At 43.3% G+C, this 18,132-nt stretch overlaps 1 protein-coding gene across 1 annotated transcript in view; it reads left to right on the top strand.

The window, feature by feature from the left end:
* The first annotated feature begins 272 nt into the window (after window positions 1-272).
* LOC115163415 (TNF receptor-associated factor 4) overlaps window positions 273-18,132 on the top strand; it is a 40,967-nt gene continuing 23,107 nt past the window's right edge. Inside the window, exon 1 of the mRNA XM_029715253.1 lies at window positions 273-807. Coding sequence (XP_029571113.1) covers window positions 665-807 — 143 coding nt within the window. The 5' untranslated portion in view covers window positions 273-664. The remainder of the gene's footprint in view (window positions 808-18,132) is intronic.

The raw sequence follows: 18,132 nt of genomic DNA on the forward strand, positions 1-18,132 counted from the left end.
AACTTTTTTATTGAACATTAGACATCTGTACCTTTTTTAAAAATGAACATACTCCTTTCAAACTATTTAATTCAAGCCAATTAATTTGCAGGTGAAACCCTACCTTATTTCCATTAATTTTAGATTGATATCATTCAACTCATAAAAAAGAGACTTGAATTAAATAGCTGACAAATAAAACAAATCAGAGGAGATATCATTGACCCAGACCACAGAAAAGCAAATAGGCTATGTTGATTTCACGTTCGACTCCTCCCGCAAGAAAAATAGTAGGCGGGGCTTTGTACCTAAGCAGATGGGATGAGAGCATTGTCTTCAATCTGTCAGTGTTACCTCTGCTGAGAGACATATGCCGAAGATTTTCCTGCATTTCTAGACGCAAAGGAAGATTGTCAGAAGAAGACATCGTCAGGTTTTTATGCAAAACGTTTGTACTGTCGAGGATTCCCTTTGTTTCCATGCACTCGGTCACCCTGTTGCTGGAGAGACGGCGGAACTGAATCGGTCTATACTCTCGTCTCGTAAACCGATTTGTCACTGGCTGGCGATGGGGACATGAATATCGGAGAATTTCTCTGTTGACGGCCATCAAAAGAGAGACACTGGTGACATCATACCCCAAATCACGCAGGATCTGTAGTGTATTTCTACTAATACTGCAGCAATGCCGGGGTTTGATTACAAGTTTCTGGAGAAACCGAAGAGACGTTTTCAATGTCCATTATGCAGTAAAGCCATGCGCGAGCCTGTTCAAGTTTCTACGTGTGGCCACCGATTTTGTGACACCTGTCTACAAGAATTCTTAAGGTAAACTGCGCGTGCGTGTGTGTGTTCCAAATCAAACGCTATTAGCCTATTGGATTGCAATAATGATTTTGCATTTTAATGTGTTCTGTATACACAGCCTTAAAGAACACTGAAAAAAAATGTTTTCAAACTTCTCCCTGTATCTCTCTCGCTCTCTGTGTGTGTGTGTGTGTGTGTGTGTGTGTGTGTGTGGGCTACATATGTCTTGTCTATGGGTCACACTATAGGAACTAACCATAAATATCAAGTTTCAGTTGGGAAGTCTATATGTAAACAGACCCTGTAGGCGTGTCCTTCCTTTGTAAGGCCTTTGCACTCACAGGTGAAGCAAAATGATAGGTAAAGGAAGTGGTGGTGACTTAAATCCTTAACAAAAAATTAACAGGACATATTATTATATGGTACAATATTCAAACGTTTTTGAGAAAGATCATTTAAATACATATTTTACTGTATTTATTGGTTCCTTTTAATTTTGATAAGAGATTAAAAACATTATTTGAAGGTTATTCGTTGATGTAAAAATCGAAATGTACCGATTTTAAGGTTGTCATATTTGGGGTAGGGTGGGGTGGGGTCACAATAAATTATTTCCCCCAAAAAATGGAGTAGAAATTTGGTCCCCTGCTGAAAAAGTTTGAATACCACTGCCTCACCTACCCAACCTATGGTATTGAAAATGTTTATAACATATTTCACTCATGTCAACTTTATTCCTCTAGATTAGCCAAATTATTTATTTAGGTCCAAATATGATTGTATATTTCTGAATGTGATATCCTCCGGGTAGATATGTGTGGTATATTATGATACAGTATGATGACACAACAGCCATTGGGGGTGTTGTTTATACATGCAAATCTTTCATAACGTCAGTTTCTTTATTTTCCATAACTGAATTCAAATTGGCCCAACTGGCAGAAGTCTGGGAGCCACCAATGAGAACTCAAGCTCTAAAAGGCCATCAAACAGAAGAGAAAACAATTGCTTGTTTGCATCATCATTTGACACAATGCAATTGTAATATTGTGCATATAGGTTTCAGATAATAATAAACAGTCAAAGATTTAATGCTGTGATGAGGAAGAAATGTTTCAGTAGTTGTTGGTTTTGCAGACTTTGCTGCCATTCTAGCTGTAGTTGCCTACCATGACACATGTAAACAATTATCTAAGGTTAAGATCTCAGGATCAGGGACAGACAGAGAGAGGGGAGAGGCACGTTTGAGGTTGTCTGTTTGTGTGTGTGAGCCTGCATGGAAATATATCTGTGTGTGTGCATGTTTTGTTAATGTGTGTGTGTTTTCACCCGGGCAGGCATAGAGGACCCTGGCCTGCCTGTCTGTCTGTCTGTCTGTCTGTCTGTCTGTCTGTCTGTCTGTCTGTCTGTCTGTCTGTCTGTCTGTCTGTCTGTCTGTCTGTCTGTCTTTTTGCCCTGAGGCTATGTGCCTGCCTGGCTGGGTTTTGGGTCAGGGGGAGGGGGCAGGGTGGTAGGGGTGCTGGGGAAGTCAGCAGTGGCGCTGCCTTGGATGAGGGGGGATTAGACAGATTCCTTTATTGGATTAAGGGCACAAGTGTGCTGAGAGACTGGCGGCCCATTCACTCGGAGGTCATCAAATCTAAATCACTTTAGATTTTTTTTATTTGTCACATGGTTCGTAAACAGCCGATGTAGACTGACAATGACATGCTTACAGGCCCATCCCAACAATGCAGAGAGAAAAATAGAGAAATAATCACACAAGGAATAAATATACAATGAGCCATGTCTGAGCCCGAGAGAGGTTATGTCCCAAATGGCACTCTATCCCCTATATAGTGTACTACTTTTGACAAGGGCCGATATGGCTCTGGTCAGAAGTAGTGCACTTCAGTATATAGGGGATAGGGTGCCATTTGGGACAGAGCCTCTGTCTCAGTCACATACAGTGTAAAATAGCTGCAAAAATTAAGATTTAGTTTTGAGACACTTGAGTTCCTCATACACCTTCACCACTACCACATCCCTCCATTGAAAGATGACTGAAATACTTGGGGTCTTACTTTATGTACAGTACCAGTCAAAATTTTGGACACCTACTCATTCAAGGGTTTTTATTTATTTTTACAATTTTCTACATTGTAGAATAATAGGGAAGACATCAAAACTATGCAATTACACATATGGAATCATGTAGTAACCCAAAAAAGTGTTAAACAAATCTAAATGTATTTGATTTCTTCAAAGTGGCCACAGCTGATGACAGCTTTGCACACTCTTGGCATTCTCTCAACCAGCTTCACCTGGAATGCTTTTCAACAGTCTTGAAGGAGTCAACTGTTGGACCAAATAAACTCAGCAAAGAAAGAAACGTCCTCTCACTGTCAACTGCGTTTATTTTCAGCAAACTTAACATGTGTAAATAGTTGTATGAACATAACAAGATTCAACAACTGAGACATAAACTGAACAAGTTCCACAGACATTTGACTAACAGAAATGGAATAATGTGTCCCTGAACAAAGGGGGAGTCAAAATCAAAAGTAACAGTATCTGGTGTGGCCACCAACTGCATTAAGTACTGCAGTGCATCTCCTCCTCATGGACTGCACCAGATTTGCCAGTTCTTGCTGTGAGATGTTACCCCACTCTTCCACCAAGGCACCTGCAAGTTCCCGGAACTTTCTAGGGGGAATGACCCTAGCCCTCACCCTCCGATCCAACAGGTCCCAGACGTGCTCAATGGGATTGAGATCCAGGCTCTTCGCTGGCCATGGCAGAACACTGAGTTATGGGGGGGGGGGGTTAGAAGGATTACTTTATCCTATCTTCCCTGTAACACACAGCGTTGAGATTGCCTTTAATGACAACAAGCTAAGTCCGATGATTCTGTGACACACCTCCCCAGACCATGATGGACCCTCTACCGCCAAATCGATCCCGCTCCAGAGTACAGGCCTTGGTGTAACACTCATTCCTTAGACGATAAACGTGAATCCGACATCACCCCTGGTGAGACAAAACCGCGACTCGTCAGTGAAGAACACTTTTTGCCAGTCCTGTCTGGTCCAGCGACGGTGGGTTTGTGCCCATAGGCGACGTTGTTGCCGGTGATGTCTGAGGACCTGCCTTACAACAGGCCTACAAGCCCTCAGTCCAGCCTCTCTCAGCCTATTGCGGACAGTCTGAGCACTGATGGAGGGATTGTGCATTCCTGGTGTAACTCGGGCAGTTGTTGTTGCCATCCTGTACCTGTCCCGGAGGTGTGATGTTCAGATGTACCGATCCTGTGCAGGTGTTGTTACACATGGTCTGCCACTGCGAGGACGATCAGCTGTCCGTCCTGTCTCCCTGTAGCTGTCTTAGGCGTCTCACAGTACGGACATTGCGATTTATTGCCCTGGCCACATCTGCAGTCGTCATGCCTCTTTGCAGCATGCTTAAGGCACGTTCACGCAGATACGCAGGGACCCTGGGCATCATTCTTTTGGTGTTTTTCAGAGTCGGTAGAAAGGCGTCTTTAGTGTCTTAAGTTTTCATAACTGTGACCATAATTGCTTTCCGTCTGTAAGCTGTTAGTGTCTTAACGACTGTTCCAAGGGTGCATGTTCATTTAATTGTTTATGGTTCATCGAACAAGCATGGAAAACAGTGTTTAAACTCTTTACAATGAAGATCTGTGAAGTTATTTGGATTTTTACTTATTCTCTTTGAAAGACAGGGTCCTGAAAAAAATACGTTTCTTTTTTTGCTGAGTTTAGATAGGTGTGTGCCTTTCCAAATCATGTCCAATCAGTTGCATTTACAACAGGTGGACTCCAATCAAGTTGTAGAAACATATCAAGGATGATTAATGGAAACAGGTTGCACCTGAACTCAATTTCGAGTTTCCTAGCCAAGAGTCTGAATACTTACAGTTGAAGTCGGAAGTTTACATATACCTTAGCCAAGTACATTTAAACTCAGTTTTTCATCATTCCTGACATTTGATCCTTGTAAAAAAGCCCTGTCTTAGGTCAGTTAGGATCACCACTTTATTTTAAGAATGTGAAATGTCAGAATAATAGTAGAGATTTATTTCAGTTTTATTTCTTTCATCACATTCCCAGTGGGTCAGAAGTTTACATACACTCAATTAGTATTTGGTAGCATTGCCTTTAAATTGTTTAACTTGGTCAAACGTTTCGGGTAGCCTTCCACAAGCTTCCCACAATAAGTTGGGTGAATTTTGGCCCATTCCTCCTGACAGAGCTGGTGTAACTGAGTCAGGTTTGTAGGCCTCCTTGCTCGCACACGTTTTTTCAGTTCTGCCCACAAATGTTCTATAGGATTGAGGCCAGGGCTTTGTGATGGCCACTCCAATACCTTGACTTTGTTTTTCTTAAGCCAATTTGCCACAACTTTGGAAGTGTGCTTGGGGTCATTGTCCATTTGGAAGACCCATTTGCGACCAAGCTTTAACTTCCTGACTGATGTCTTGAGATGTTGCTTCAATATATCCACATAATTGTTCCCCTTCATGATGCCATCTATTTTGTGAAGTGCACCACTCCCTCCTGCAGCAAAGCACCCCCACAATATGATGCTGCCACCCGTGTGCTTCACGGTTGGATGGTGTTCTTCGGCTTGCAAGCCTCCCCCTTTTTCCTCCAAACATAACGATGGTCATTATGTCCAAACAGTTCTATTTTTGTTTCATCAGACTAGAGGACATTTCTCCAAAAAGTACAATCTTTGTCCCCATGTGCAGTTGCCAACCGTAGTCTGGCTTTTTTATGGCGGTTTTGGAGCAGTGGCTTCTTCCTTGCTGAGCGGCCTTTCAGGTTATGTCAATGTAGGACTCGTTTTACTGTGGATATAGATACTTTTGTACCTGTTTCCTCCAGCATCTTCACAAGGTCCTTTGCTGTTGTTCTGGGATTGATTTGCACTTTTCGCACCAAAGCACGTTCATATCTAAGAGACAGAATGCATCTCCTTCCTCAGTGGTATGAAGGATGCGCGGTCTCATGGTGTTTATACTTGCGTACTATTGTTTGTACAGATGAACGTGGTACCTTCAGGCGTTTGGAAATTGCTCCCAAAGGTGAACCAGACTTGTGGAGGTCTACAATTTTTTTTCAGAGGTCTTAGCTGATTTCTTTTGATTTTCCCATGCTGTCAAGCAAAGAGGCACTGAGTTTGAAGGTAGGCCTTGAAATACATCCACAGGTACACCTCCAATTGACTCAAATTATGTCAATTAGCCTATCAGAAGCTTCTAAAGCCATGACATAATTTTCTGGAATTTTCCAAGCTGTTTAAAGGCACAGTCAACTTAGTGTATGTAAACTTCTGACCCACTGGAATTGTGATACAGTGAATTATAAATGAAATAATCTGTCTGTAAGCAATTGTTGGAAAAATTACTTGTGTCATGCACAAAGTAGATGTCCTAACCGACTTGCCAAAACTATAGTTTGTTAACAAGAAATTTGTGGAGTGGTTAAAAAACGAGTTTTAATGACTCTAACCTAAGTGTATGTAAACTTCCCACTTCAACTGTATAAGGTATTTCAGTTTTTTTTACTTTTAATACATTTGCAAAAAATTCTAAAAACCTGTTTTCGCTTTGTCATTATGGGGTATTGTGTGTAGATTGATGGAAAAAGGCAATTTAATCAATTTTAAAATAAAGCTGCAATGGAACAAAATGTGAAAAAATTTAAGTGGTCTGAATACTTTACGAATGCAATGTATAGGGAATAGGGTGGCATTTTGGACGCATGCAATGTCAATGACTTACAATGTGAGTGACATTATTGACTTGGTAAGCTTGTTAAACTGTAGTGCCAAACATAGCCAAGAGATCGGGGCCTCTGTTTTCATAACACATTGTTTTCTCAGACTAGAAAACATCACACTTATTTTGACTGGTATTTTATCCTCTAAAACATTTTGATGCCTCATGAGGTCTGTCCACTCCTACTTTACTTCTTTCTTCATCTGTCAGGATCCTATTGGTCCAGCTGACAGGGGGTTTAGGCTATTTGACAGCCACTTCACCTCTCCATCGATCTCACACACTTTGATCTAGTCAGTTGATTAACCCAGTAAAAATCCACACGTAGCAGAGTTCACTGAGTGTGTTTCCATTGGCTAAGTTAGCACACTGCAAACCGAGGAAACAGACCATTGCACACGAAGGGATTGCACAAGGTACAGGTGAGATCATTTTGGAGCAAGCACCAGTATACCAAAGCTCTCTGAGGTCATTTTGATACATTCTGTACAGAGTAGATCCCCCTCCCAGTGAGTCCTAGCTTTAGTGTACAGTATCTGAGATCAGTCCAGGCTTGCCAGCCTGCTTTCACTTTGACACTGATAGTTCTGCCAGCGTTCCTGGGACCCACCTGGATTCACCACTCTTTCGCAACAGGCCATAAAAACAGCTTTTTTTAAATTTATTTTTATTATAATTATTTAAAATGTTTTGCCCAACCACCACCCACCTCTTCAAGAACAAAAAGAAACGTTGTTTTACAGCTTTTTCTTTTGTTGTTTCATGTACATTTTACATACATGGCACTTTTTTTTTCACAGTAGTTGCATAGCAAGAATAAAGTTATTTTGATATACATTGCATCTGGATAGATAGTACATATGACTGAAAACACGATGTATAATGTATAACTATTATAGAACATGAGCTTTTTAAAAAGAGCTTATGACTTTAGAGCGTGAATCACCAAATTGACACTTCCACTTATAAGTATAAATGATCTATGGTTACATCTCTCTCTCCTTCCCCTCTAGCCAAGTTTCATCTTAAACTTTTCCTCATGGGATCCTTTGAAATAAGTGGCCTCCACACCCTTGCTTCAGGTTTTACACTTTTCATACGCTATCGTACAATAACGTTTCCCTTTTCTCTGACAGACCCACTACTTTTGACTAACACAATAATAGCTTTATTTGCTGAATCATGTCTTTGTGATGAAAAGGTTTCGCTTGCCTGTCAGTCTGTCAGCATGTGACGCTAATGGGCTGTGTTTCCACCCAGGGAAAGAGAGGGAGGGAGGAATGTTTAAATACAACAGGCCAACAGGCAGAAGCCCTGGAGGCTGCCTGGCCCAGCTCTGATGTAGAGTCATGGGGTAGTAGAGCAAGCACAGACCTGAGGCTTATCACTTCTGCAATCAACTGTGAATCACATGCCTGTACCACCGTGTATGCTGGTCTTGATCTGTGTCCCAAATGGCACCCTATTCTCTATGTTTGGCCAGGGCCCATAAGGCTCTAGTGAAAAGTAGTGTACTGTATAGGGAATAGGGTGCCATTTGGGATGCAGCCTTGGTTGGCGACGGCAAAACCCTTATCATAGGCCTTGGCAATTAGCTCAATACCTCATGAGCAAAGGCGAATGAACACTCAAACGATACAAAAAAAACTATTATCCCCATGATATTGGGCAAGAGCAGCCTTACATGCCTAACCCATCCCATACATGGAGTCATCTATCTTGGGTTAGTGTGTGTGAACCAAAGCAGTGTCACACGCACGTTACTGTGCCATCTCTGTGGGAATGATACAGTGTTCCGGCCTGGTCTTGACAGGGGCAGTTATTGGTTTGTTCTGCCCCATAACTTCTTTCAGGATATGTTTCCTCAACACTATGGTAGCCTACTGTAACTTCTTCCTGGATGGGCCTCCTCAACACTATGGTAGCCTACTGTAACTTCTTCCTGGATGGGCCTCCTCAACACTATTGTAGCCTACTGTAACTTCTTCCTGGATGGGCCTCCTCAACACTATGGTAGCCTACTGTAACTTCTTCCTGGATGGGCCTCCTCAACACTATGGTAGCCTACTGTAACTTCTTCCTGGATGGGCCTCCTCAACACTATGGTAGCCTACTGTAACTTCTTCCTGGATGGGCCTCCTCAACACTATGGTAGCCTACTGTAACTTCTTCCTGGATGGGCCTCCTCAACACTATGGTAGCCTACTGTAACTTCTGATTTCCTCTGCAGTCCCGTGGAGCTTACAGTCTAATTGGTGTGTCTCCCAAATGACACCCTTTTCCCTCTTAAAGTGCACTAATTTTAACCAGGGCCTATAGGGATCTCATCAACAGTAGCATACTATGTAGGGAAGAGGGTGCCATTTGGGACGTGGTGATTGCTTTGTGCGGTTTTGCTGATGCAGGCTATAGGCCTACTAATCTCTTTTTCTCTGCTCCCTGACTTTTCTTTATGGCTTTCCAATCTCCCACACATGTAATAACACTGAAGTCCCTTTGATGCAGCATCACCAGTAGGGCTGACCCCATTTAGTCGACTGGTCGATTGTTTGGTCAATAAGCTGTTGGTCGACTAAGATTTCTTAAGTCAGACAGTCGCAAAAAAAACCAAATGTTTCATGGTGCACAAGACACCTGTCTGATTCGCGCCAGTCTCTGTGGGCTAATCCATTGCGGAGGCCATGGGGATGGCACAATCCATCATTCTAAGACATGATGTGATACTAAAATTTGTATATGGTTATATTATGTAAAAAATAATGGTGCAACACTAATAAATCAAATTATTTTATATAATGCGCTTTCTCCCGCATTGGATATGGTCACTGTCCACGGTTCTGAAACATAATCTTCAGTGCACTGTAGAATTGGCACCTTTCCCTATGTTGCTATGTGCATAATAGCAAAGTTAACCAGCATATTTGTCAGAAGGTGAGTAGCTGGTGCATGAAGTCAGGTGCAGGAGAGCAAAATGAGTGAGCAACGTACTTTACTCTAAAAATAAAGGCACAAGGTAAACAAATACACTTGACCAAATAACCAACGGTAAACATTACGCACAGGTGAACACAGCACCCGTGGAAAAACCAGCCATCATGAACTGAACTGAACATAGAAATAATCACGCACAACAAACACGGGGGAAACAGAGGGTTAAATACATGGAATTGGATAATGAAAACCAGGTGTGTAGAAAATAAAGACAAAACCAATGGAAAATGAAAGATGGATCAGCGATGGCTAGAAGACCGGTGACGTCGACCGCCGAACGCCGCCCGAACAAGGAGAGGGACCGACCTCGGCGGAAGTCGTGACAATATTGCGATTGAAAACAATGCGGGGGAGACAGATGCAGCAGAGTCGAGGACACAGGACATTTAATTTGGTTTATAATCAATAGCCAAACTGTTAAATGTGCCTGGCTTTATAAATGATCCATATCTACAGAAAGAAGACAGATGTTGCTTTTTTGCCTGTTTCAGTTTTGTTTATAAGCCTGCTGATTCTGTGAGCACCAAGCCTCATGCAAAGGCAAAATGTCGGATAAAGCAATTTCACAGATTCAGCTGTTTTTAGTCTTTGCTATGCTGTAATAAAGGCTTTAATTTTTTTCTCGTTAGAACAGCCTGGTATTGCTTATAATTTATTTAGTGCTGTTTACACTGTTTCAAACAGGCAGAAAAATTATATTGTAATCTAACAGCTCCTATTTGTCGCACATAAAATGTAGGCAGCTCTCACTCCTATGCCCTCCTTTTTCTTGATCTCCTTATTTGTATTTTTACAATTATTATTAAGATCATCATTATAATAATCAGTAATGTCATTATCATTAGTGGTCTTTGTATACTAGCCTTGTATAACCACCATCGAGCTCTAGGCCTAAGAGTCCTGTTTACTCTTAATACCGTAACTTACTTTCAATATATAGGCTACTGTATCAATCAATAGATCATTCATTCGTTCATTCATTCATTCATGCCATTACACAGCATGTTTCCCGTAAAGAGAGCAAGGGTTGAGGGAATATGGAATGTTTTTCGTAAACAAATTATGGATTTCGGTAACAGAACTTTTCAGTCAGAAACAAGTAAGAAACTAAATGGCTGAAATGATGTACCATCTTCAGCACGGACAGCGCAATAAACACTTCCTGTACTGTGGTGCCTTTTCTCTGCAGTAGGGAGGAGAGCGAAACAACGTGTGCAAATCACACAGGCATTCGCCGTCATTCCTTTTAACTGTGTGACCATTGGGCTCGTTCTTGAGTCATTTGTGTGTCTTAATTATTTAATCGAACAGTGTGCTTAAAGTATCAGACAAGCTCTGTGGATATGTAGTTGATTTTATTCAAACACATATGGTATGTCTGTCTATATATGGAAAAATAAGTCTAAACATTTCGATCAACTTATTGGTCGAAAGAACAGGATGTCTCTTTTTTTTTAGTCTGGGACAGCCCTAATCACCAGCATTATCAGTGCCTCTGCTACCTCCTACTTCCTCTCTCCTTCCTCACATCCCGCTTTTTCCTTCCATCCCTTCCGCAGTCTGGGAAAGAGAGTTTGCAGCAAGTAAACAAAAAGCTTATTGCAGTGAGGAAAGAGTTTGGAGGGAAGAAAAAGGGGATGATTGATGTGGTCTGAGACAGTGGAGAGGGAATCTGGGTGAGCAACATTGGTCTCCATTAAAGCCAGATGAATTGACTTCTGTCCATTGTGTGTGCAGATTGATAGGGGAACGCAGAATAGAGACACTTTTGGCCAGGGAGTTATCTAGTGTCTCTTAAAGGACTAAATGGGGTCGGGGAGTACTGGTGCCCAGCTCTGTGTGTGAGCCAGGCCTGCTCTGGCAGCTGGGCCTTTGAAAAAGCGTGTGTGTTTGTGTGTGGGTTCAGCCGGACTATTAATGAATGGCTCAGTGAATGAGGATCTCCAATCCCCAGCCCCACACACCACCTCTAGTCGCTTCACAGAGGCCTTCATAGACCCTCACAGTTGTCCAAAGGCATTTATGTATGTATGGCAGACGAGGATACAGAAGGGGATGCGGAGTGAAAGGGATTTTTGCTTCGTCTATTGCTGAGCACAACGTAGTTCACTGTGCTTCGCTGAAGGGGGTTTAGTTAGCGGAGTGAAATCCCCCAGGCCTCTGCTCTGGTCTACTCTGCTCTACTCTGTTCTCTGGGTGGGTGGTGAAGACCTCTCAAAGCTGAATATTGCTGTTCCAGCCAGGCCAGCTGATGAACTGGGAATGATGGCGTCTAGAATCCGGCGAGAAACACTGGGGCAGTAGTAGCCCATACAAAGGAGTGGCTCCTAGACACTGATCTTGGGTCAGTTTTGTATTTTCCTCCCACTAATGTTTCAGGTAAGGATTGATGGAAGGGAAGCTGATTTATTAGATCTGTACCTAGGGGAAAGGAGAGAAACTACCCCAGAGCTAGTACATAGAGGCAGATCCTGATATACAGTAAAGGAGAGGCAGGGTGGACACACCCTGACATGGAAATATCCCAATGTAGGCTATCCCTATTGAGGGAAACTAAACCAGTACTTCCTCACACGTGCATGGACTTTGAAGCGATCCATTGTGTGAAAGTCCACTGATCTTTTCAAGTTTAACATGTCAGTTACACATACAGTATGAATTATAGCTTTGCCCTTCAGAATTAGTGGACGCTCTTATCCAGAGCGACTTACAAATTGGTGCATTCACCTTAAGATATCCAGTGGAAGAACCACTTTACAATAGTACATCTATATCTTTTTTGGGGGGGGGTTAGAAGGATAACTATATCCTATCCCAGGTATTCCTTAAAGAGGTGGGGTTTCAGGTGTCTACGGAAGGTGGTGATTGACTCCGCTGTCCTGGCGTCGTGAGGGAGCTTGTTCCACCATTGGGGTGCCAGAGCAGCGAACAGTTTGAATGACTCCATGACCTATATGGTGCTCATTCACCCAAATCAACTGGTACAGTAGTAGTTACTGTACATGGACACTGATTTGATGGCCTACACAGATATGGTCAATAAAACAATACTCTGTCTATTCCATTAGGTTTTTCAGAATTAGGTTAACTCAGGTAACCTGGGGAATGCATTAATCCTTTGTTGTTTGTAATGGATGACCTCACTAAAACAACAAACCAACAAGGTTGTATTTTGTCAACCTGTATGGAATACAATACCTGGAACGGAACTTCCACCACCAGGATATTTCTATTGCCCTGATAAGAGGTTTCTGTTGTGGGTGTGACTGTAAAACAACGTCTACACTTGCAAAGGTGATGATTTGTGCTTGTGTTTACGTGTGAGTGTGGCTGGGCGTGAGTGTATGTGGTTGAGAGAGTATTGTATACTCACTGAACATTTTGTGTGTCACTCACATGGCGTGATATACAGTGCATGCTGAAACCTGAAGTCACCCATCCATTTAACTTTAGGGCACCATCTTTTCTCATTCAGCTCCTTGGCAGAACAAAAGCCGTACTGTTCTCCAAGCGTTTTCCCATAAGACCCCCTGTACCATGAGAGGAGTGATATGGATGTGAGCCAGGACATTGCAGGATGATGTCATTGTATGGGGTCTCATGGGAGGAAGCTGAGGGGCTTTAGACATCCAGCTGTGATGATGACATCGCTGAGAGAACGTTATCGGTCTGTTTCGCACAGTTGCAGAGTTCCTTCACACACACAGACTCTCTCCACATGGACTCGACGGCCCAGTTGCTATTGTCAAACTCTCTTAGTGGGAACTAGGAGTCATTTGGTTGAATGTTCTGCAATAGTAATTTTCTATGCCTTGGTCACTGGCGTAAGGGCTTGGTGATGCTAATTGTTGGTCTAAGCTAGGAAAATGTGAGCAAGTCTATGTCCTTTTTTCAGGGAAAAATTTCACACCTCTCAAATAGGGAAAGCACTTAAAATTATTGTCTAGCCTCTCCAAATGCGCTGACAACATTCCTGCGTCAATGCTCTTATCTTCCCAGTTCTCTTTATCAACATTTGTGTGCACGAAGCATCTCTAGAGCAGGTTTGGGACTTGCTGAGACTTGTCCATGGCTATAGGAGGTCTTATTCAAACAGCTCGGAATCTGGCAGCTCTTCAGGCCAAACAAAGGTGGTAGGCATTCCAGTTATGTAGCGGAGCACCTTGCCCCTCACACAGAGAGCATGCTGGGGCCAAGCTGCCAGTCCCAGCCCTGTCACTGGAGCCTGAGCAGTTGGCAGCCCTTCCAGCATGGCCAGTGCCTACATGTGCATGGGTATGCATGTAATGTGAAAGGGCTAATGTAAGGTGTTTATTGTGAAACATACTAGCCCTCACGTCAAGACTACATCAGGATTAATGGACAATGTACAGCGGAGAGAGTCTGGGTTAAGATTGTGGGAACTGGGATGCGATGAGGGCTGTTAGGAGGTGGCTGGATGGGCAGATTACCCTAATGATCAATTCAAGGTTACACAGCGGACATGGGAGGGTCTGCTTGGCCACGGCACAGCTTGTGCTTAGCTGTTCGAAACCCATTCCACTGCTCGGCTACATCACCGCACTGCTCCCTGTTGAGCTAATTGACTTCCCCCAATCTATCTGTGTTGTGCAGAAGTCGCTGCACTGGCTGTAAAGCTGACAGCCCCTCTGCACATGACCACATGCACACACATGCTCAGACACCCACATATATTAAGCTAGTATAATGCATTCATTAATGTATACAATTTCTTCCCCAAGAGAGGCTACTGACTACTTTCTATTAAACCCAGTAGTCCTGAGAACTATTGGAAGCGTGTCTGTGAGGGGTAGCTGATGTTGTGAGAGGCTCATTAGCGGCAGGCAGGCAGCTGACTGACTGACTGGCTGACCATTGGTTCTGGTTGCTGAGTGGACGCCCAGGCATGTGAGGAATCTGTGTCTGGGCTCTGAAAGGAGAGCAGCTGGCCAGTGGGACTGGAACGTGGGGAAGGCACCTGTCTCAGTGAAAGGGTCCACTGTAGACCAGAACAGGTGTTGGCATAGCAGTTTAGCTTTTCACTAAAAGCATACACACATCCTGAATTATAGTCATTTATTCGGGAGAGGCCCCTTCAATGTTAAGGTCATTGCCATTCAACCCTAAGCCCTTCCATTCAGCCCCCTCCCCCTGGCCAGTGAAAGGGCCGTTGTGATGATGGCTCCCTTCCTTCCTTCCTTCCTTCCTTCCTGCCCTACCTTAATATCAGCTAGCTGTACTTACTGTGTTGGACAACTAACTAAAACCCCAATGACCATCCACCACCACCACTCTCTGTCTGTGTGGCATCCTCCCTTCTCTCACACAGCTCGTTTCAGATATGTCAACAAGGCACATTGCACAGCCTCCTCCAATCCTCCCTTCTCCTCCCCCTGCACAGATGGGCTATTGATCCGATGAAAGAGCCCAGCGGAGGAAGTGACTAGCTCACGTTCGTGGCCAGATGCATCATTCACTACCGCTCTGTTTGGGATGAGAGAGCATTTGTCTCATTGCAGCCTCTCGTCTCATTCATTTCTTAATTAATTTCCCATTTCAATTTGGCTTTTGTTCAGTGTCGCTCCTTTCAGTCATCATCCGGACCCGTAAATCAATACCGTTGAACAAGAGAAACCTGCTGAATTTTCTCTCTCTCTCTCTCGCTACCTTTAGCTCCCTCTCTACAGTCATAGAAAGCAGGGACAGACTTGTGTAATACAAAACTGGGTCATTGTGCTTTGTTTATGTTTAGTAAAATTCACATGGCTAATCGTTCTCCCTCGTTGCACTCTCTCTGTCTCTGATTCCAAAAGCAAATGCCTCAATGTTGTCACTCCTGGCAACAGGAGCAGCTTATAGAATGCATACAACAGAAGCACTGCTTTCTAGGTGTTTCGACACAAAGGAGTCTTTTTGACGTCACTGCCTCGCCTGGCTAAACAAAGAAAATACATCGTCGAAAAGAGGAGTGGACAGCAGCTTGAGCTGCAGCTGAATGCTGGTTTCAAACATGTATGGCTCAAGGAGAAGGGGACAGAGGGAAAGATATGACTGGATTTCTCTGGCAGGATGTTCTTGTCTCTGTCTGAATGTTTGTGGGCTTCAGATTCAGGCTGATAAGGGAAACAGGAGCCACAGCATGTCCAGAGACGAGCTTTCTGGCCTTATCAGGTGTGTGTGTGTGTGTGTGTGTGTGTGTGTGTGTGTGTGTGTGTGTGTGTGTGTGTGTACACGTGTACGTCGCCGGCTAGACAGCAGCCCCCTGTCTGCTTACTGAGCTCTCTCTCACACAAAGAGCCTCACCTTCCCTCACTGTTACCATGGCCACAGCCAGCACAGGGCCCTCTCAAACTGTCACCAGCAGTGAGGTGCACAGCTCAGACACACTGACTTGAAATGAATTGGCTTACTGACAAAACAAGAAAAATAGCTTTTTCCTAAATGTCAGATAAATGGAAATGCAGGTAGAGCAGAAATATAAATTATTATTATGTAAGGCTGTTTTTGCTCTGAAGTGTCACCATAGAAAAGTGCCAGGGTAAGGTGTCCTTTTGATCACCTTTTGAAAGCAAGCAGCATTTAGTGAGGGAGTTTGAAGAAGGCGAGGAAGAAAGTTTGGACAGTTTTGTGGCTGTGAGCGAGGAGGAAGCCTGTGATGAGTGACTCATGACAGATGAGGGAAGAGAAGACGCGTGGTTGTGTTCTGTGCCATCCGCCGCAACGATGACTGTGTGCATCCCAAAGGGCACCTTATGCCCTTCATAGGCCACTACTTTTGTCAAAAGTAGTGCGCTATGTAGGGAATAAGGTGCCATTTGGGACTCACCCTATTACTCATGCAGAGGCAGGTCACACTGCCAGGCAGGCAGGCACAGCGTGAATCCACAATCATTAACTTCTCCACCTTGCACTCCTCCTCAGATGACCACGCCCTCACACAAGTTCCTCACAGCTTTCTGTGGAGGAGTTGAACAGAACTGATAACATGGTGTTTACTTATCTACAAGTTATACCTTGAAGGCACGTTAGGACATAAGGTTCAGCAATTGGTGTTCATAGTTTTGTTTATTTATTTCTCATGGGGAATCTTTGTTGTTTTCCTGATTGAAACATCTCTCCTTCTCTTACCCAACCTGCTAATGAATGGGTTCAACAACACTAAAGGCGTGGCAGAATCTTTCCACAGATGTTCTGTTGGGATTGAGCTAAATTAAGCCTCCCACACGGCACAGATGAAAGTAGTATACACACAAATCCTGGAATCTCACTCACCCACATAGGCTTACTGTACATTCAGAAAGTGAGATCAAGGGACAGAGATCAAACCCTCTGACCTCACTGTTGGTAAATCCATAAATAATAGACCAATCGCTATGGATAAAACACTAAGCACAGTAGATCACCTATATTCTATGTAAACCCTATCAAGGTGAAGAAAGGAGAGCAACTTGAACTTGGTGCTGTTTCTTTTTGTATCAGCAGCTCCTAAAAGGTGACAAGAAGGACATTCCTTTTCTCCATTGTTCCCTCCAGACACAGATACAGCCTGCAATGAACCACTCTGGTCTAACAACCAACAAAATACTTTATGGTTGTTGTGGGCATTGAGTATGAAACAAGAGCACAGTGGTGAATCAGGTCAGATCGGTTAGACACAGAAAAAATATTGCTTTCATCAGTCCTCAATATTATCTTATTTGTCTAACTTACTCCTCATCTATTGATGTGCCATAGAAGCAGGGTATGAATAGCTTGATGTTAATTAATTCACTGCATGCCTTGTCCCAAAGGGGCAGCAGGTAGCCTAGTGGTTAGAGAATTGGGCCAGTAACCGAAAGGTTGCTAGATTGAATCCCCGAGCTGACAAGGTAAAAATCTGTCGTTCTGCCCATCAACAAGGCAGTTAATCCACGTACGCCATCATTGTAAATAAGAATTTGTTCTTAACTGACTTGCCTAGTTAAATAAAGGTTAAAAAAAATGTAAAAGCATTTTATTGCATTCTGCTGATATCTCACACAGTGAATGTTTTGAAGGCACTGAGTGGTGCTGAAAGTTTATTATACAAAAATAAGTCTCACCAGTGCCATCTTTAGCCAACGCTAGCATATTACTACATGTTGCATGTCTCTATGCAGGCTTGAGAGCAGATGCAGACTAATCAAAAGATCTGTAGTCCATAAGATATTATTGGTAGCAGGGAGGGATTATGTGTCCAACCCACCTGCTGTCCCTGGGGCAGTGTGCTGGGGAGAAGCAGTATGGAGTTGGTGAGGTAATCCGCCTTTAGCCACCAGCTCCCTGGATTAGCACAATGCTAATTTTGGCCTGCCACCATGTGATCCTGTAGGCAGGCCATTGTTGTTCTCCATAATTTGTGTCCATTTTTGTCATCGCCTAAACTTTTCAATGGACCAGTGTGACAAAAGAAGTTGACACAGGATTAGAGGGTCAGGACATTTCAGATCATGTTGTCTGCTTTCCTCTGTGTAGTCTCTCTTTCTGTAGGACCTCATTACATTTACATTTAGTCATTTAGCAGACGCTCTTATCAAGAGTGACTTACAGTTAGT

The sequence above is a fragment of the Salmo trutta genome, chromosome 26, assembly GCF_901001165.1.
Source record: "Salmo trutta chromosome 26, fSalTru1.1, whole genome shotgun sequence".
Lineage (NCBI taxonomy): Eukaryota > Metazoa > Chordata > Actinopteri > Salmoniformes > Salmonidae > Salmo > Salmo trutta.